General features: G+C 36.3%; 2 protein-coding genes across 2 annotated transcripts; one reads left to right on the top strand and one right to left on the bottom strand.

Moving 5' to 3' along the window:
* Window positions 1–6,558: 6,558 nt before the first annotated feature.
* LOC129893911 (eukaryotic translation initiation factor 2 subunit alpha homolog) lies at window positions 6,559–13,055 on the top strand. The gene is made up of 7 exons (XM_055969342.1): window positions 6,559–7,099; window positions 9,032–9,088; window positions 9,176–9,262; window positions 9,343–9,489; window positions 9,734–9,838; window positions 11,680–11,778; window positions 12,690–13,055. The coding sequence occupies exons 1-7, from the start codon at window positions 6,716–6,718 to the stop codon at window positions 12,843–12,845; spliced, it is 1,035 nt and encodes a 344-aa protein (XP_055825317.1). The 5' UTR covers window positions 6,559–6,715; the 3' UTR covers window positions 12,846–13,055.
* A 2,271-nt stretch (window positions 13,056–15,326) lies between these two features.
* LOC129893910 (peptide-N4-(N-acetyl-beta-glucosaminyl)asparagine amidase A-like) lies at window positions 15,327–17,258 on the bottom strand. Its single transcript, XM_055969341.1, has one exon. The coding sequence runs from the start codon at window positions 17,244–17,246 to the stop codon at window positions 15,474–15,476; it is 1,773 nt and encodes a 590-aa protein (XP_055825316.1). The 5' UTR covers window positions 17,247–17,258; the 3' UTR covers window positions 15,327–15,473.
* Window positions 17,259–17,377: the final 119 nt, after the last annotated feature.

Raw genomic sequence — 17,377 nt, 5'->3', positions numbered from 1 at the left:
CATGAGAACAAAGAGTCATAGAGATGTGAGATGTTTTGCTGCGGCTATTGGTAAGGAAACACTCAAGGATCGAGTGACGTTTTTCCCTCATTAATCATTACTTTTAGCAGACGATTCGTGGAATTCCCATTTTTTAGAAAAGTAAAATAAAATATATGAAATGAACAAGAACTTTTGTTATATACGATTAAATATCATGCATGGGTATTATGCGAGCGGCCTAAAGGCGATGAAGAAGACTTATAGGATTGCACTTGAAAAAACCTTTAGAGAGAGAGATGAACCCACAACCAATGACTCTGAGAAATCACAAAGAATGCATAAAGCTAACTCATCTAACGAGTCTGAAAAAATAGAACTTTAAACAAAAAAAATTTATTCAAACATCTCTTTGTCCTTTCAACTTGGACTTTATGGGGTGGTTATGGAGTGTATTATGTGCCTTGTAGGTGGCTGGAAGTGTAAAAAATTTCCATAGAAATGCTTAACGTTCGAAGCAAACTAAATTGGAGTCACTATAGTTAAATTGTCGTTGAAGCAAGGTGTTGTGCTTGTGGTGTGCGGCTGCAAGTGTGTGGTTGTGTGTTGCAGGGCTAAAACATGGTCTAAATGGGGCATGGGTGCTTCTGGTTGCATCCACATGACCCCTCCCCCCCCCTCCAGCTTCGTATAATTAAAGGTTTTACGAAATAAAGATTAAAAACCCTATTTTGGTATCGTAGTTTTAAGTGAGTTGTTTGGAGGTTGTATTGTGTAATGTTGCCATGTTTTAATTGTATATGAGCTGCTAGTTGTTGTTGTTGGTTGTCTGTAGTAACAGAGAGTGTAATTGGAAGTTCGGATAGGGCAAGTTATAGGAGAGGTGTTGTTCGATTTCCGTTAACTCCGTAACTAACGAATAGACTAGTCAAGAAGAGTAAATAAGGAAATGATTCCTATAGATGATTGATTTTGGATTAAGGGTCTGGAGAGTTGAAAGTTATTAATATCAGTACTACTTTTGTATTAAATAGGTTCATAGGACGATGAGACAAGCACGTTTAAGAAGAATCCATAAGAGGTTTGTAAAGCTTATCTTTCCTTTCTTTTGGCATGTCTTCAAATTAAGTAGTGAATGATATGAGCTTGAGGGTAAATCTACTCATAAATGCCAAGAGTAATTCACGACCCTTATTTACTTCTTAATGAAAGCACTCTTACAGTAATTGAACTAGGGTTTCTCAAGCCTTCCATACGTTAGGAAGTGAGGAGTATGTAAAGTCTATCTTTCTTTTCTTTTGGCATGTCTAGTCTTAAGTGGATTGTGTATGTAGTGTGGGTATAATTTCATTCATAGAACCCCAAGTATGGTTCGTCAATATTATTCACTTCTCGACACTAGAACTCCTGCGATAGTTGAGTTATGGACCTGTAAGTCTTCTACATGATGAAAAGTAGTACACGTAAAGCCTATCATTTCCCTCTCTTGAAACAATTTAAGGTAAGTAAAGCGATATATGATATGAGTTAGAGGTGATTCCATTTATAGGTTCCGAATATGACTCATGACTTGTACTCACTTTTGAGTGATAAGGGCGTAGAAGTAGTTGAACTATGACCCTCGAGCCTCCTACATACTAAACGATGATTGAATGTGCAAGCTCCTATACCTAGAGGCTCTTTGACATATCTTGAGATGATATTCGGGAGATGTCTGATATATCACCAAGGTTTACATGCACGTATATGCATTATTATATTATATAGGGATCGGGCCGAACTTTCCTCGGCACTAACGTATTATATGTATAGGAATCGGGTCATACGTTTCTCGGCACTAACATATTATATGTATAGGTATCGGGCCGTACGTTCCTCGGCACTAACCTGTTATATATATGGATCGGGCCGAATGCTCCTCGGCACTAACCTGTTATATATATGGATCGGGCTGTATGTTCCACAGCGTTAATAGTATGCATATGCCTATGATGATAAAATAATGCATTTGTTATACCGAGTCCCTGAGCGGGACGGATATGGTATGTGATACTGGTATACATGACCTTATTTGGTAAGGTGCAGGTACAATACTCTGTTAAATTTTATACTTGTCCCCTGCACCCCTATGGTAACTACAATTTCCTTATGATGTTTTGTACTTTACATACTCAGTACATATGTCGTACTGACCCCCCTTTCTTCGGGGGGCTGCGTTCATGCTCGCTGGTACAGACACAGGTTTTGGGAGTCCGCCAGCTTAGGATTTCGTTCAGCCAGTTTGGAAGAAGCTCTATTATATCGGAGCCGAGTTTTTGGTACTTAGTATTGGATGTATATATTTGCTTATTCAGGGGTACGGCAGGGGCCCTGTCTTACCATAAGATATGGTTGCTATTCTTAGAGCTCTGTAGACATATGTATGTGGGTCATTTGTAAGTTGTTCCAGTTGTGCCTATACGGTGTGTTGTAACATTATTACACTACGATAGCCTTGTTGGCTTGTATGTTTTCTTATCTGTTGGTACACTAAGAGTCGAACAAGAAATGGATTTATTTATAATTGGCAGGGGTACACGCGTGTGTCCAGTTCGGGCACCCGTCACGGCCTACGGGGTTAGGTCGTGACATTATAATTACACTATTCATGATTTTCTTTCGTTTTCCAGTTATATCATATTTTGTGATGAATCTTAACGTTATGCCATGCCATGAGACTAGCTTGGGGCACTTGTGTCTCTAAGCACCCTGTTGCGACTAAGGGGTAGTCTCAAATCATACAAGAACTTATTTCAATTGAATATTTGAATACACGATAAAGTGTTCCTACTAGACACTTTCACTCAATTATTTGGGAAAAACTTCTAAAAATATTTTCAAGTGCTCATCACATAGGTAAATTAATCACTTAAAATATGTCTCCTCATTCAAGGATGCACATAAATCTCAACAAGTGGTTAAACCTCGTGTTAATTTCAATTGAGGCTAATGTATATAATTAAAGGCAATAAACATATTTAATGTGTGGCTTATCTACATAATGAATGCTTGAAAATACGCATAAAACATTTCTAAAAATATGAATTAAAAATATCTAATTTGAATATTTTATCATGTATTTATTATTTAATTAAAATATATGATAATTCAGAGATCTTATTAAGGGCATGTTTGGAAAATCACAATGTAATTGAGATTTTGTATAATTAAGTGTAATTACACTCTTTGGCATGTCTGGTAGATCAAGTAATTACTACTTGGTAAGAGAGTAATTAGGTGTAATAAAAGAGAAGTAACTACACTCTTCAATTCCCAAGGGAGGGTAAGAAATTGGTGTAATTACACCATGTAATTTACATGAAATTTTTTTAAATTCTTTATATATATATATATATATATATATATATATATATTATTTTAATTTATTTTTTATTTCTATTATTTTCTTTAAAATATTTTTATCATTCTGATATTTTCTAAAAGTGTATTTTTTATTTTTTTAATTATTTATATTTCATTTGTATCTCATTCTCAACCTTTACTTTTTCATGTGATTCCATGCAATTTTTCATATTATTTATTTATTTATTATTCTATTTTTTATTTGCATAAATTTGTTAGTCTCTAATTTTTAAATTAAAGTAGAATTCATTATTAAATAAGGTTATAGACTTACGTTTTCCTTTTCTTTTAAATCATATTTATGTACATTGTGTTGAAATTATGTTAAATATTTGTTTTGAGTTTAAAAGTTTTGTCATATTTTCAATTTCATTTGTTTTAATAGTATCAACTTGATATTTCACATTGCAAATCATTTATTTTTTAGTTAAACTTAAGAGGTTATTTTTTTGTCAAATGTTTTAGTAATTTTATGACATTATATTCATAATATTAACATTTGTCAAACATACATTGTGTTGGGAGATTTGGAATATACAGGGAGATGTCATAATTTTGGGTGTTGCAGGAGTATTACAGTCGAAGAGATTAAGGGTATTGTGCGTAGGATGCGCTGGGGAAGAGCGATCGGACCTGACAAGATTTCTGGGGAATTTTGAAAGAGTGCGAGCTCGGTAGGTTTAGAGTGGCTGACTAGGTTATTTAATGTGATCTTTAAGATGGCAACGATGTTCGAAGAATGAAGGTCGAGTGTAATGATTCCTCTATACAAAAACAAGGGGGATATCCAGAGCTGCAACAACTATAGAGGTATCAAGCTTCTAAGCCATACTATGAAAGTTTGGGAAAGAGTGGTGGAGATAAGGGTGAGGAGAGGCGTATCTATTTCAAAAAATCAGTTTGGATTTATGCCGGAATGCTCAACTACAGAAGCTATCCATCTTATGAGGAGACTGGTGGAGCAGTATATGGAGAGGAAGAGGGACTTGCATATGGTATTCATTGACCTAAAAAAGGCTTACGATAAAGTTTCACGAAAGATACTATGGAGATGTTGGGAGGCTAAAGGTATACCTGTGGCATACATTAGGGTGATCAAGGACATGTATGAGGGTTTCAAAACCAGGGTAAGGACAGTAGGGGGGGACTCAGAGCATTTTCCAGTTGTGATGGGGTTGCATCAAGGATCAACTCTTAGTCCGTTTTTATTTGCCTTGGGGATGGATGGATTAACGCGACGAATTCAAGGTGAGGTGCCATGGTATATGCTTTTCGCGGATGACATAATCCTGATCGATGAGACTCGTAGCGGAGTTAACGCTAAGATGGAGGATTGGAGACATACCTTGTAGTCTAAAGGGTTTAAGTTGAGAAGGACCAAGACAGAGTACTTAGAGTGCAAGTTCAGTGAGACACCTTAGGGGTTGGCGCGGAAGTTAGGCTTGGTGACCAGGCCATCCAAAAGACAAGTAGTTTCAAATACCTTGGGTCTATCATGCAAGGCAGCGGGGAGATTGATGATGATGTCACACATCATATTGGGGGAGGGTGGATGAAATGGAAGCTCACTTCCAGTGTGCTATGTGACAAGAAGGTGCCACCACAACTTAAGGGCAAGTTCTACAAAGTGGTGGTTAGACCGGCTATATTATATGGGGCGGAGTGTTGGCCAGTTAAGGTCTCTCACATTCAAAAGATGAAAGTTGCCGAGATGAGAAAGTTGAGATGGATGTGTGGGCATACCAGGAGCGACAGGATTAGAAATGAGGCTATTTGGTACAAGGTAGGAGTGGCCTTGATGGAAGACAAGATGCGGGAAATGCAACTGAGATGGTTTGGGCATGCGAAGAGGAGAGACACAGATGCCCCAGTGCGGAGGTATGAGAGGTTGGCCATGGATGGTTTCAGAAGAGGTAGGGGTAGGCCGAAGAAATATTGGGGAGAGGTGATTAGACAGGACATGATGCAGTTACAGCTTACCGAGGACATGACCTTAGATAGGAGGGTGTGGATGACCCATATTAGGAAAGAAGGCTAGTACATAGTGTCGTTATTCTTCCGTATTAATAGGCGCATTATCGCACTATAATTTCTTGTGCTCTGATTTCTATTATTATCTATTACTTTCTGTACTTTGATTACTCTATTTTATCTGTGTCGCTTTCGTTATTTGTTTTTCCATATCGCTTTGAAATTCTTAGACTTATCTGGCCTCTTTTTATGCTTCTATTGAGCCAAGGGTCTCTCGGAAACAGTTGTCCTACCTTGGTAGGAGTAAGATCTGCATACACTTTACCCTCTCCAGACCCCACGTTGTGGGATTTCAATGGATTGTTGTTGTTGTTGTTGTATACATGTCATGATGTTCATAAAAATCTTATACTTTTAGTTTTTATGATTAAATTAATTAAAATATACTAATTTAAAAAATATAAATAAATTATTTTTAATAATATTGGTTAAGAACATATGTTTATTAATTAATATATATCTTAAATATTTAATTTAATATTATTTATAATGGTTCTTATTTGTCTAATATAATTTTTAAAATTTTAAATGATTAATTTTTATTTTAAAAATTTAATATAATCTTATAATTGCACTTGTGCAACCGTACACTTATAATTACATTCTGACAAATAAACAGGTCATTATATTTAATAAAATATATAATTATTAGACTGATAATTACTATCCTAATAATTACAACAATTTCAATTAATACATAGTTTTCCAAACAGACCTAAACAAATTTAAGCATTTGTATTCAATCTTGGAACATGACCTTAGATGAGAGGGTGTAGATGACTCATATTAGGGTAGAAGACTAGTACAAAGTCTTGTTATTCTCCCTTATTAGTAGGCGCATTAGCGCAATATAATTTCTTATGCTATAATGTTCGTTATTATTTACTACTCTCTGTACTTTTATTATTCTATTTTATCTGTGTCATTTTCGATACTTGTTTTCTCATAACACTTTAAACTTTTTGAACTTATCTGACCTCTTTTATGCTTCTATTGAGCTGAGGGTCTCTCAAAAACAGTCGTCCTATCTTGAAATAAAATTTGCGTATACTTTATCCTCTTCAGATCCCATGATATAGAATTTCATTGGTGATTGTTGTTGCTGTATTCAACCTTAGAAATCGGTCTCATTTTAACGCATGAAACCTCAAGGGTCCTAATGAATGTAATTGTGTGCGCAATATATTGTCAGTGGTCTCTCTTCTTTCAGCCCCTCTACAGTCAAAACCCATTCCTATCATCTCTTTCTCCAGAAACCCTTAAAGTTTCTGCGAAACCCTAGTAACTGCCACTCCTGCCCATCATGGCAACCAACTCCCCGAACCTCGAATGCCGAATGTACGAGGCCAAGTACCCAGAAGTAGACCAAGCAGTAATGATACAGGTGAAAAGCATGGCTGACAGTGGCGCCTACGTTGCCCTTCTTGAGTACAATAACATTGAAGGAATGATCCTTTTCTCTGAGCTGTCTCGTCGTCGTATTCGGAGTATTAGCAGTCTTATCAAAGTTGGCCGCATCGAACCGGTTATGGTTCTTAGGGTTGATAAGGAGAAAGGATATATCGATCTCAGTAAACGTAGGGTTTCCGAGGAAGATATTTCGGCTTGTGAGGAGAGGTATAATAAGAGTAAGCTTGTCCATTCAATCATGCGTCATGTTGCTGAAACCATGGGAATTGATCTGGAGGTTAGCTAATTTCTCAAATTCCATTTTGTTCTACTTCGGTCATACAGAAAAGCTACTACTACGTCTTTTATTTCATATATATGAAGGAATTAATCTGGATGTTGAGTTTACCCTGTTGTTTTGACTTTTTGTATACTCAGTGATAATGGATGTGAAAATATTAATGTAAGTGTCATGTATATTGAAACAAAAGGAGCAAAACATTCGATTCAATTTGGAATTCAATTGAATATGAGGTCTAATTGATATTAGAAATTATTGAAGTGCGAAGCAAATGGGCTGAGTTAGTATTGTTGATTTGGAATTTTCTTGCACTCCGATTCCGAGCTTTGAACGGTTTACTGTCCTGAAGATGAAACAATAAATCAAAAGAAGAGTTCATGCAAAATGATTCTTAAATTTAGGTTTTATTGGACACGGTTGAATTGCTCTGCTTATTTTTAAGCAGTATGATGAAACAGATTTCTATTAGAAGAACTCAAAGAAAGAAAACTGTTAGCTATGAGTGTGGTCCTTTGTGCCATATCTTAAAGATTAAGGATAGGCGTACATGAAAGCTCCTCTAATATAACAGTTGTCTATTATAAAAGAAAAAATGAGTTTAAGTTTATGTTTTCCATCATCAATTTGTTAGCGGATACCATCTGACTTATATCTCTTCTTAGGTATACATGAAAGCTCTTCTAAGATAACAGTTGTATATTATAAAAGAAAAAGAGTTGAAGTTTATGTTTTCCGTTATCAGTTTGTTTGTCAGTACCATCCAATTGATTTCTCTTCTTAAGAACTCCAGTTTGATATAGAGATGTAGAATACGTGGATTTGCAAAAAATATCTTTCACAATTTATTCTGTCACATTATAGTGAAGTTTGGGCAATGTTCAACTCTCCTATTGGATTTAGTTCTTTGGTTTGATGCTGTGCTTCAAGGACGAGCAAGAACTGGAAGTTTAATCTTTGCTTTTTAGGAAATGCAGAAAAACGGTTGATGTTACTGCAATTGGATATGTTCCATGGTCAGTGTAGAGTTTCAACATATATTATTTTTGAATTGCATTGAAGGTGGAAGAGGCCTGTTCTACTGGTGTAATAGTTTGGGCCTGCTGCATTGGTGGTAGTAAAGAAGGCTGATGAAATTCTGACAACAGTTTTATGAAATTTATCTGGTTTGAGTTAGTCAAGTGTTAATATTTATTCACTATCACTTTCTTAACTCTTTGCACATGGGTATTTTACCAGTTGCTTTTCTCTGCCTTACTGCTTTGTAACTGGGAGTGCGTTAATAAACTATACTGTATGTAATGCCTTAGCATGAAGGAGTTTGTTTCTTTCATTTGCTCTTTCTCTCTTTCGTTGCCCTTGTTATATGTTGGCTAAAGTGTGATTATTCTGTCCTGGCATCTGGATGATTTTTGTCTTATTATATGACTGTCTGCCTAAAATTTCTCTAAACGGGTGTCACTGCTTTTTTTTTCTATGTGCCCTCGACCATGAAAACTGTTTTGCATGTTAATTAGAACTTCTGCTTTTAAGGGAATGTCCATTTACCCCTCCCCCCCGCCCCCCTCTTTTCTTTTCTTTCTGAAGAATGAGTTGCAAGTAACTGCTTTTCCTAAACTTGGTCATGTACTGCGGGAACTGCAATTACCTGCTGTTTGAGGAATAAGAGGATATTCGTTATTTTTTCATCAACAACATACCCAGTGTAGTCCCACAAGTGGGATCTGGGGAGGGTGTGGCGTATGCAGACCTTACCCCTGGTCCCCTACCTTAGTGGGGTTGGGGTACAGAGTAGTATTCGCTATTGTTTATTGAGCACAATGTGAATCCATGTAACTCTACTAAGTTTTTCCTCTTCTAGAATCCCTGTCCGATAGAACTTTGAATTTTTACTCTTCAATTTCTCTTAATTATTGGGCATGTTAATTGCAGGACTTGTACATTCATGTAGGTTGGCCTTTATACAGAAAATATGGTCATGCTTTTGAGGTGAGAATTTTTATCGATTTCGAAATATTCCTTTTCCCTCTTCTGATTTGCAAGATTCATTATGGATTTCTTGGTTTTGGTTTCCAGGCATTCAAATTGGTTGTCAGTGATCCAGATTCAATTCTTAATTCCCTCACCCGTGATGTTAAAGAAATTGGCCCTGATGGGAAGGAGGTATGTCTTTTGTCATATCATTTTCTAGGTTAATTTCTTCCAATGATGTCAAATAATATTTATTATCTTTTCTTCTCTAGGTAACTAAGGTTGCTCCTGCTTTATCTGAAGAAGTTAAAGATGCATTAGTAAAAAATATTAGGAGGAGAATGACTCCACAGCCATTGAAGATTCGAGCAGATATTGAGATGAAATGTTTTCAGTTTGACGGCGTTCTTCACATTAAGGTTTGTCCATTTGGCATCATCATTTTCATGTTATTATCTATTTCTTTAACTAGTTGTTATCACTTATGCAACAACAAACCCAGTATCTTCCACATGTTGGTCTGGAGGTTTCATTTTCTTAATGGTGGTGTTGTTCAATAATGTGACACCATTACCTATCAAAAAGGAGAAATACATTCTAGAGGTTACATATTGTTTGTAATGCTAGCCTTTTTTTTGATGATTTTTTTCACGTCTGGTGCAGGAAGCTATGCGTAAAGCTGAAGCTGCTGGTAATGATGATTGCCCTGTTAAAATTAAACTTGTTGCTCCTCCAGCATATGTGCTCAATACTCAGACTCTTGACAAGGTAACTTACCGTTTTTGCATATAATTATGGTAGCCTGTTTTACTTGAGTAAAATGATTTGTCTTCACCTTTTAAAAATATCAGTTTGATTTGTGCTTGAGCTTTTTTATTGTTCTGAGGACATTATGGTCAAGCACATGCAGTATATGTTAGTTCCAGTTTAAATGTACATTATTTATATAGACTGATTGTTATGAGCAGTTACCTTCTTCACCTTGATTTTGCTTTGGAGACTCTTTTTTTCTCTTGGCCCTCTATGTTATCTCAGCTGTTGCATATCAAATTCTTGTTTTATGAGTAAGGCTCCCACTTAACTATTACAGTTTTATGGTCAAACTAGAAGGATGTCTGTTTAGATAATACTCATTACTGTTGTTTTCTAGGACACTGTAACTGGATCCTTTTTGCTTACTATGATCCTTTAAAGACCATCTCTTCTATTTGGTTTTTTCTCCCCAGTCCCCTCCACCACAGGATGCTTCCCAAAAATCTTTTGGTTTTCATGTGCTTATTTTCAAGTTAGGTGGTGAATGAATATCAACTTGATAGGATCATACCTTTGACTGCCATTGCCATTTCTCTCTCAAGTGTGCTGTCGCCTTTTCAATGTGTTTTTCTTCCCTCATGCATCAACTATAGTCAATGCTAAAGTCTTGAAGATACTTCTTGGATTAATCTTTTATGATTCTTCGCTATTGGAAAGTGAAAAAAAGAATGGAAAAAACTTCAGTGGGCAATCCTTGAGCATAGTTCCTTCAAAAAATTCCAATTTGAGGAGAATGAACCTTCTTAAAAATTGCAAGAGTAATATCCCAACAATTTCCACTAGTTTCTTAACTGGTCACAACTCTTTAAGTATTAAGCAGCTAAATGTTATATGCTAGACTAGGGGTGCGCATGGTATGGTAATGAAAACTTCGGTTCAGGTAATTTTGGTTTTTGATTATTATTATACCATTACCATGCCAAATTAATTTGGTATTTTTAAAGTTCGGTTTCAGTATTTCGTGGTATGGTAAATCGGTAATGATAGTTTGTTCGACTTCGACTTGCATATACTCATATAATAGAGAATTATGACTTCGACTTTTCAAGAAACTTCTCAATGATATTATACTAACACCTTACATAGGTAGAAATATTCAAAATAACAGTACAAGCAATTCCCTTTGTTAATCAATTACAACAAATGACATTTCAATTGGGATAGAGTAGTCAAAGTTCCAACATCTAAATAATTTCTATATTTAGTAACAATTTAACTTTAAAATGTCCATTTTACCCTTAATGAAATAATTTATAGCCACACAAAAATCTATTACTTAATTTCGACCATTAGTTTCAAAAGTCTTTATTTCTTTCTTAAATTATGTGTCAAGTCAAACTACATCATATAAAATGGGACGGAGGGAGTATATGAATTGTATATGTAACTATATACTTCGGTATGGTATTAAGTATTTTTTTTTATAAATACCGTTACCTAAATTTGAGCCGAAGGTTTATCAGAAACAAGCTCTACCCCACAAAGATAGGGGTAAAGGTTTGCGTACACCCACCCTCCCTAGACCCCATTCGTGGGACTATACTATGTATGTTGTTGTACCGAATACCAAAAAAATTTGAAACCAAAACCATAATACCAAAAATGCGGTGTCAAAAATTTCGGTTTCGGTATCTACTGTACCATGCACACCCCAATGCTAGACCACTTCCAGCTGTTATCACCTACCAGACTACCACATTATGCTATTCTTATTATTATTCCTAGTCTCTAAATTTTATAATTTCAAAGGAAATTCAGTTTGTTAAATTACAGATTCTATTTATTTCTTTTGGCAGGAGCAAGGCATAGCAATCCTTACTAAAGCAATTGCAGCTTGCACTGAGGAAATAGAGCGTCACAAAGGAAAACTTGCTGTCAAGGAGGCTCCAAGAGCGGTGAGCTACTTTTTTAAAAAAAATAATTTTGAGTGCTTTTTTACTTTCATCATAATTGTGGAATGTGCTTCTTCATACCTTTGAGAGACCTTGATTTGAGAAACACCATAGCTCAATGGGGGTATGAGATTGAGATGTGAAACTTGAGACCAGATTAAGCATAGCTCATATTGTTGGAAAATCTCTTAATAATCATGTGATTGTTGGGCCAAGAGTCGGGGGGTTCTGTATCACAGATGCCATACTTGATTATTATGTTTACTTTGCTATTACTTCCGAACTAGTATAGCATTGTCCTTGATGCATATATGTGGATGGAAATATGTATATTCAACTGAATAAAGTGCTCCTTCGATTTGTTTCTCTTTGCAAGGCACTGCTAGTACTTTGGATGTTTACTATTGACTGTTGTCATACAAGTTGATTCTAAAATCTCTAATTTGGTTTTGATTGCAATAGTATGGATGTACATGGGCAAAAGTTTCACCGTTAATAAAATGGACTTCCAATCCTGATATTTTTAAATTACAACAGACTTGTTTTAGGTTTCTGAATAAAAAACTATTAAATAATTGGGGAGAATATAAATTCCTACTAACCAGACAGAAAGTCAGTTTCCACTCACTACCAAAGCACTGTCGACATTTTCAACATATCAATTATAACTGAATATTGTGTGTGTTAGACCCCATACACGATCCTAGGAGAGTTTCGGAACATTGAATTGACTGTAATGGAACAATTCAGTTAGGAACAAGATTAAAAGAAATGTAATTTTTTTTTTTAATTTCAAAAAAAAAGAAATGTATGCATTCTCTGGCTATCTTTTTTATTTCTTTTCTTGCTTTCTGTATTTTGCTCTGTTATTCTTATTTCTTCTGTGGTGATTCTGATATGACTTATCTATTCAGGTGAGTGAACGGGAAGACAAATTGCTTGCTGAACAGATGGCTAAGCTCGGTCGTGAAAATGAGGAGATCAGTGGTGATGAAGATAGTGAAGAGGAGGAAGATACGGGGATGGGAGAAATTGACGTGGAGAACTCAGGAACTGGAATTAGAGAGTAACAATTGCTTGGATAGCACATTCTTCACAGATGCACCTCACCTTTTATTCTTGTCCTCTATTAGCCCCTTGTTTACTTTGGCAATTTTCCTTGGCGAGCATTTTAGTTTTTACATAAATCAATCTTGCTATTTAAATTTGTGCGGCTGTTTGGTAATTCCAATCTAATTAATACATTTTGCAATGAGAATGAACAACTCTACACCTTGTTATTTCAATTCTTTTTCTGTCATAAGTATATTTTTGGAATAGTTATTTCATATGGGCGGGATTAGTGTTGAACCATGGTTATGATAGAGATGGTGAAAGTCGTATTTTTGAGAAGCTTAGAAAGTCGTGCAATGCGTTATAATCTAGCTGATGAATGGGAAGCTTCAATCTTACTGTTGGATCTTGAGATATCATTTGTAGTAGAAAATTTTGCCTCTGCTGCTTTCTCCTGCATATGCTCTGCTATTAGTGTAGCAAATTACGCTGAAGCAGGTGTACATTGGTACGGTATACTGACATTGACTTGGGCACCGAACTTGGTTGGCTAGAGAAGGTTCATTTATATTTTAGCTCAGTTCAGCTTGCCTCATCGGTTTTGGTTGAAGCTTGGTTTGACAAGGTTTTGGTTGAAGCTTGGTTAGACTCAGTTTGGCTTGAATAAAATTAGGTCAAAGTTTGACTGAGCTTGGTTTGAGATGAGATCAAATGGAATGACATGATTAGTGAGGATTCAAACAATTTTTTTTGACTTATAAGCTATTTTCAACGTATAAATTGTTTAAAATAAGTTCATTCAAATAAACTCAACTATTTATTGGGGTTTATTTTAAGCACAAAATGACTTTAAGTTGGCCAGCCAAACACTCAAAAAAAGCTGAAAACAACTTATAAGCAACTTATAATTGAATCCAAACGGCCTCTAGGTTGGGTTATTGTTGCGTGACTGTGAAAGTTAAATTTAATGTTCAATGTTTAGTAAACTCTATTTGGATTTGACTACTTGGGTGATAATCTTAACTAGTAGAAAAAAATTATACATCAATCACATTTGGATCTAAGCTATTACCAAGTAGTTCTTATATTTTTTCCCAGTTACTTGCATCAACTTTTCTAAAGGCGTAACACCATACGAAAGCAAAAGTTAAAAAGTCTTTTCGAGCTTTGTTCCAGATGTGTTGTACCGTAGCAAGCTTATTGAGTTTGGTTTGGCTCGGGCTCTCTCTCATCTTGATATTGTGGTAAGCTGGTTGCTCGAAGCATAGGCCTATTTAATATCTTATCATTTGGAATTGTTTGTGATTTGGTTACTATGTAAATTAAATTTCTACAGGCTCATTTTTCGTTCCTCATTTATTGTTTGAATCCTCTTGGCGATGTTTTTGGCCAGTATATAGTTAGCAGTTCCTTTTAATTTTCGTTTCTACTTTTCCTATTTGTTTTCATCCTTCTCCTTCCCTTTGGTGTTTCTTTGTTCAAGGGGAGAGAGAGCGTGCTTATTTGTTGTCCATTTATTGGTTGAACAGTTCATTCTGCTGCAAAATTTTGACTTGTGTCTACAGACCGCTGTTCTCATGATCTATTTGAGCTGAGGTATTTCTTGCTACTCATTCAAAGTCAACAATGCAACGATGAAACATACAAGGTATTTTACGTGTTGATTGTAACATTGCTTTTCTTCAGGGGTTTGTTGCTGGCTAAAGTTTCACCACTATAGTAGCGGCTAGCTCACCAACTGCAGCAGAAAAAAGCGGCAACATTCTAAAGAAAAGCACAAGCAGAAGTTACCACACTTAGCTGATGACAGAAGTAAAGACACTAACTTCAAAGAGGCTCCAATGTAACTTTCATATATGATCGGTGTCTCTTTCAGGATCTAGGGACAGGGGATCAGGTCCTTGCAATAGAGTACATTATCCTTCTTACTCTTTCAGTCGCTGGAACTCAAAAGCTGATATTTCCAGATAATGAACGTGATAGGATCCATTTTACAAGATGCAGTATTCACAGTAAACACTTATCTTTAAATTCCTAATCTTTCCATCAGTTTCTTTCTAATACATGGTATATAGGATTCACTGGAATGAAGACAGTAACCTATGCTCAAATTTTGTCATTCTATCAGTTACTCTGTTCTTTCGTACATTCGTCTTTGGTGACATCTATGATACTCTTTTCTTCCCTTCGTGGCTACTGATTGTCAGTCTAACTGAAATGTGAGGCAATCACTTCTGGTAGCGTTAGCAAGAATGGTGTCAGCATTTCAATGCCATCAAGTTTCTGTGCAATATATCCCAATAATAATAAAAGGCACCACCAGCTACTTCCCAAATGAGACGAGATGGAACTGGAGGCTGCAGCCCTTCCTCCATCAGTGAGGATTTGAGGAAGCACATCTTGAAGGTTTATTGTTATCCAGATGACAGGAAAGACTGTATCCAGAGTTCAATCACATGCCAAACAAGAGATACCAGCAAACAATCAATGTAAGTTCATTTCCTGGCAGTTCACATTCTTATTGAACCCTAAACTTGCATACAAGAACACAAATTGCTTACACTACAATATGCTCACAGGGAAAGGAATGATCGTGGGAATGGAGCATTTAACTTATAAAAGGACTCCTCAAACTGAGTCATAATTCACAAAGCTGAAAATGAACAAAGACTGCTTGCAGTATCGTTCATAAGCGTGCCATTGGCAGCTGAAACTATCCGAGAATAGCAACCAACTTCATCCCTATAAGAATAAGTTTGTTGAGTGGTGGCACCACCAGATAGAACATCATGATCTTGAACGACCATCCATCCATTGCATTTCTGCCGATTTATCAAGGAGATTGATGAACCCCCAATGGACTTCCTCTCCCTCCATTCATGGTCTAGATCAGTAAGCATCAAGCTTGTATCATTCTCTGACGAAGGCGAACTCTTAGTGGTCATGCTAAGTGGATACATCTTCTTCATAGTAGTCCGAGAAATCGTGATACCTGTATCAGACAGTACACGTACTATAGTCTCTTCTCTCACATTCTGTCTTACCCTTTTCTCAGTACCATTAAGATAGAACTTTATCTTATTCTTAAATTTCACTTCTCTGGAGACTATTGTAGTCAAATTTCCTGAAGCTGAATTCACCCACCCTGAAACCTTGCTCTTCCTCTTCATCTCAATCTCACATGACCCGTCAAGTCCTTGAAAGCTCGAAGACCGCTCAATGTTAAACTTTGGAGTACCATAATCAATAACTTTAGCCTGAACATCACATGGCAATGCACAATTATCTACCCATAGATGCAAATTCCCATCCACTAACCAAAATGGGATACTATCTGCCACTCCAAGACTCAAAAAGTGGGATTTATCATCAAGCAGAAGCCCCAAAAATGGCGTTAAATCAATATCATAAGAAGGAAGATCAAAGGCACCAATTGAAACCACTGGTTCCCAGAATAAAGGATTGATTCCTCCTGTGAATACCACCGGAAAGGGTACAAAAGATCCCACCAAATTCTCATCTATCTTCAACAAAACCTCCCTATACGCTCCATGTCCTCTCTTTGTGGTCAAATTGTTCGTCTCTATATATGAATCTGGTGGATTCGAGTACCAAAACTCATCATTCCCGTGAAATGATACATAAATCTCCATCACAGCTTTATAAGTATTCCTTGGAATCACAACGTTTTGCCCATACAATTCCGATTCACTCTCAATTAGGAACCAAAGTCTATTATCTCCATTTGCCGATATGGGCAAAATCAAATCCGCTGGTCTGTCATCTGAACCCATCAAACTACCCAGTTTTCTCACTCCCATTGAAATAGGATTATCAACATAATTATTCAATCGAAGCCCAGCGACGTTCTTAGCATCATAGTATAGAAAAGTAACATTCACATGATATATTCCAGTGAAAATGTCGTTAACAAGATTTTCCAGCATAACAGAAAGAGTAATATTCTCCTTAACAAGAATAGAAGTGTACTTGGTGACATCTTTTGTTACAGTCCAGAAAATTCCATCATCTGTAGGCTCAGCAGTGCTGGTACGGAGGATCTCAGCGCCGTCTAGCCAAACGGCGGCAATACGGTCGTACTGTTCGCCTTTGCAAGATACATTGAACTGGAGAACCACATGGGTCCAAGAACAATTGATTGGAGAGGAGTAAGAGACGGATACTGGTGGAAGGCCATATGTGTTGCCGAAATTGTGGGTGAATGAGGGACGAAAGCAAGATGGAGTGAGGTTAGTAAAGGGTAATGGGCGAGTGACTTCGATGTATGGATGTGGATTAATGTTGCGGGAAAGAGTACTGTGTTTGATGAAATGGGAATGATGTTGTGGTAGTGAAGAAGAAAATGGGGCAATGAAGAAGAAGAAGAGGAGAAAAGCAGTATTAATGGAGGTGCTCATTTTGATAGGAAATGAACAAATGCAGGAGAGAAAGCGGAGGAGCTGATTTGGGGTTCACCAAACAAATTATTTCAGGATTATTTTTTATGATATAAGTTATCTCATCTGTATATATGATAACTTATTTTATT

The sequence above is a fragment of the Solanum dulcamara genome, chromosome 7, assembly GCF_947179165.1.
Source record: "Solanum dulcamara chromosome 7, daSolDulc1.2, whole genome shotgun sequence".
Lineage (NCBI taxonomy): Eukaryota > Viridiplantae > Streptophyta > Magnoliopsida > Solanales > Solanaceae > Solanum > Solanum dulcamara.
Note: the sequence above shows the minus strand (reverse complement) of the source record. Positions and strands in the feature narration are given on the sequence as shown.

Bases quoted from the DNA above. Each gene is read 5' to 3' on its own strand.
- LOC129893910 (XM_055969341.1), bottom strand. From the start codon at position 17,246: ATGAGCACCTCCATTAATACTGCTTTTCTCCTCTTCTTCTTCTTCATT.
- LOC129893911 (XM_055969342.1), top strand. From the start codon at position 6,716: ATGGCAACCAACTCCCCGAACCTCGAATGCCGAATGTACGAGGCCAAG. The intron at 9,490-9,733 runs GTTTGTCCATTT...CGTCTGGTGCAG, and splicing joins ACGGCGTTCTTCACATTAAG to GAAGCTATGCGTAAAGCTGA. The intron at 11,779-12,689 runs GTGAGCTACTTT...TTATCTATTCAG, and splicing joins TCAAGGAGGCTCCAAGAGCG to GTGAGTGAACGGGAAGACAA.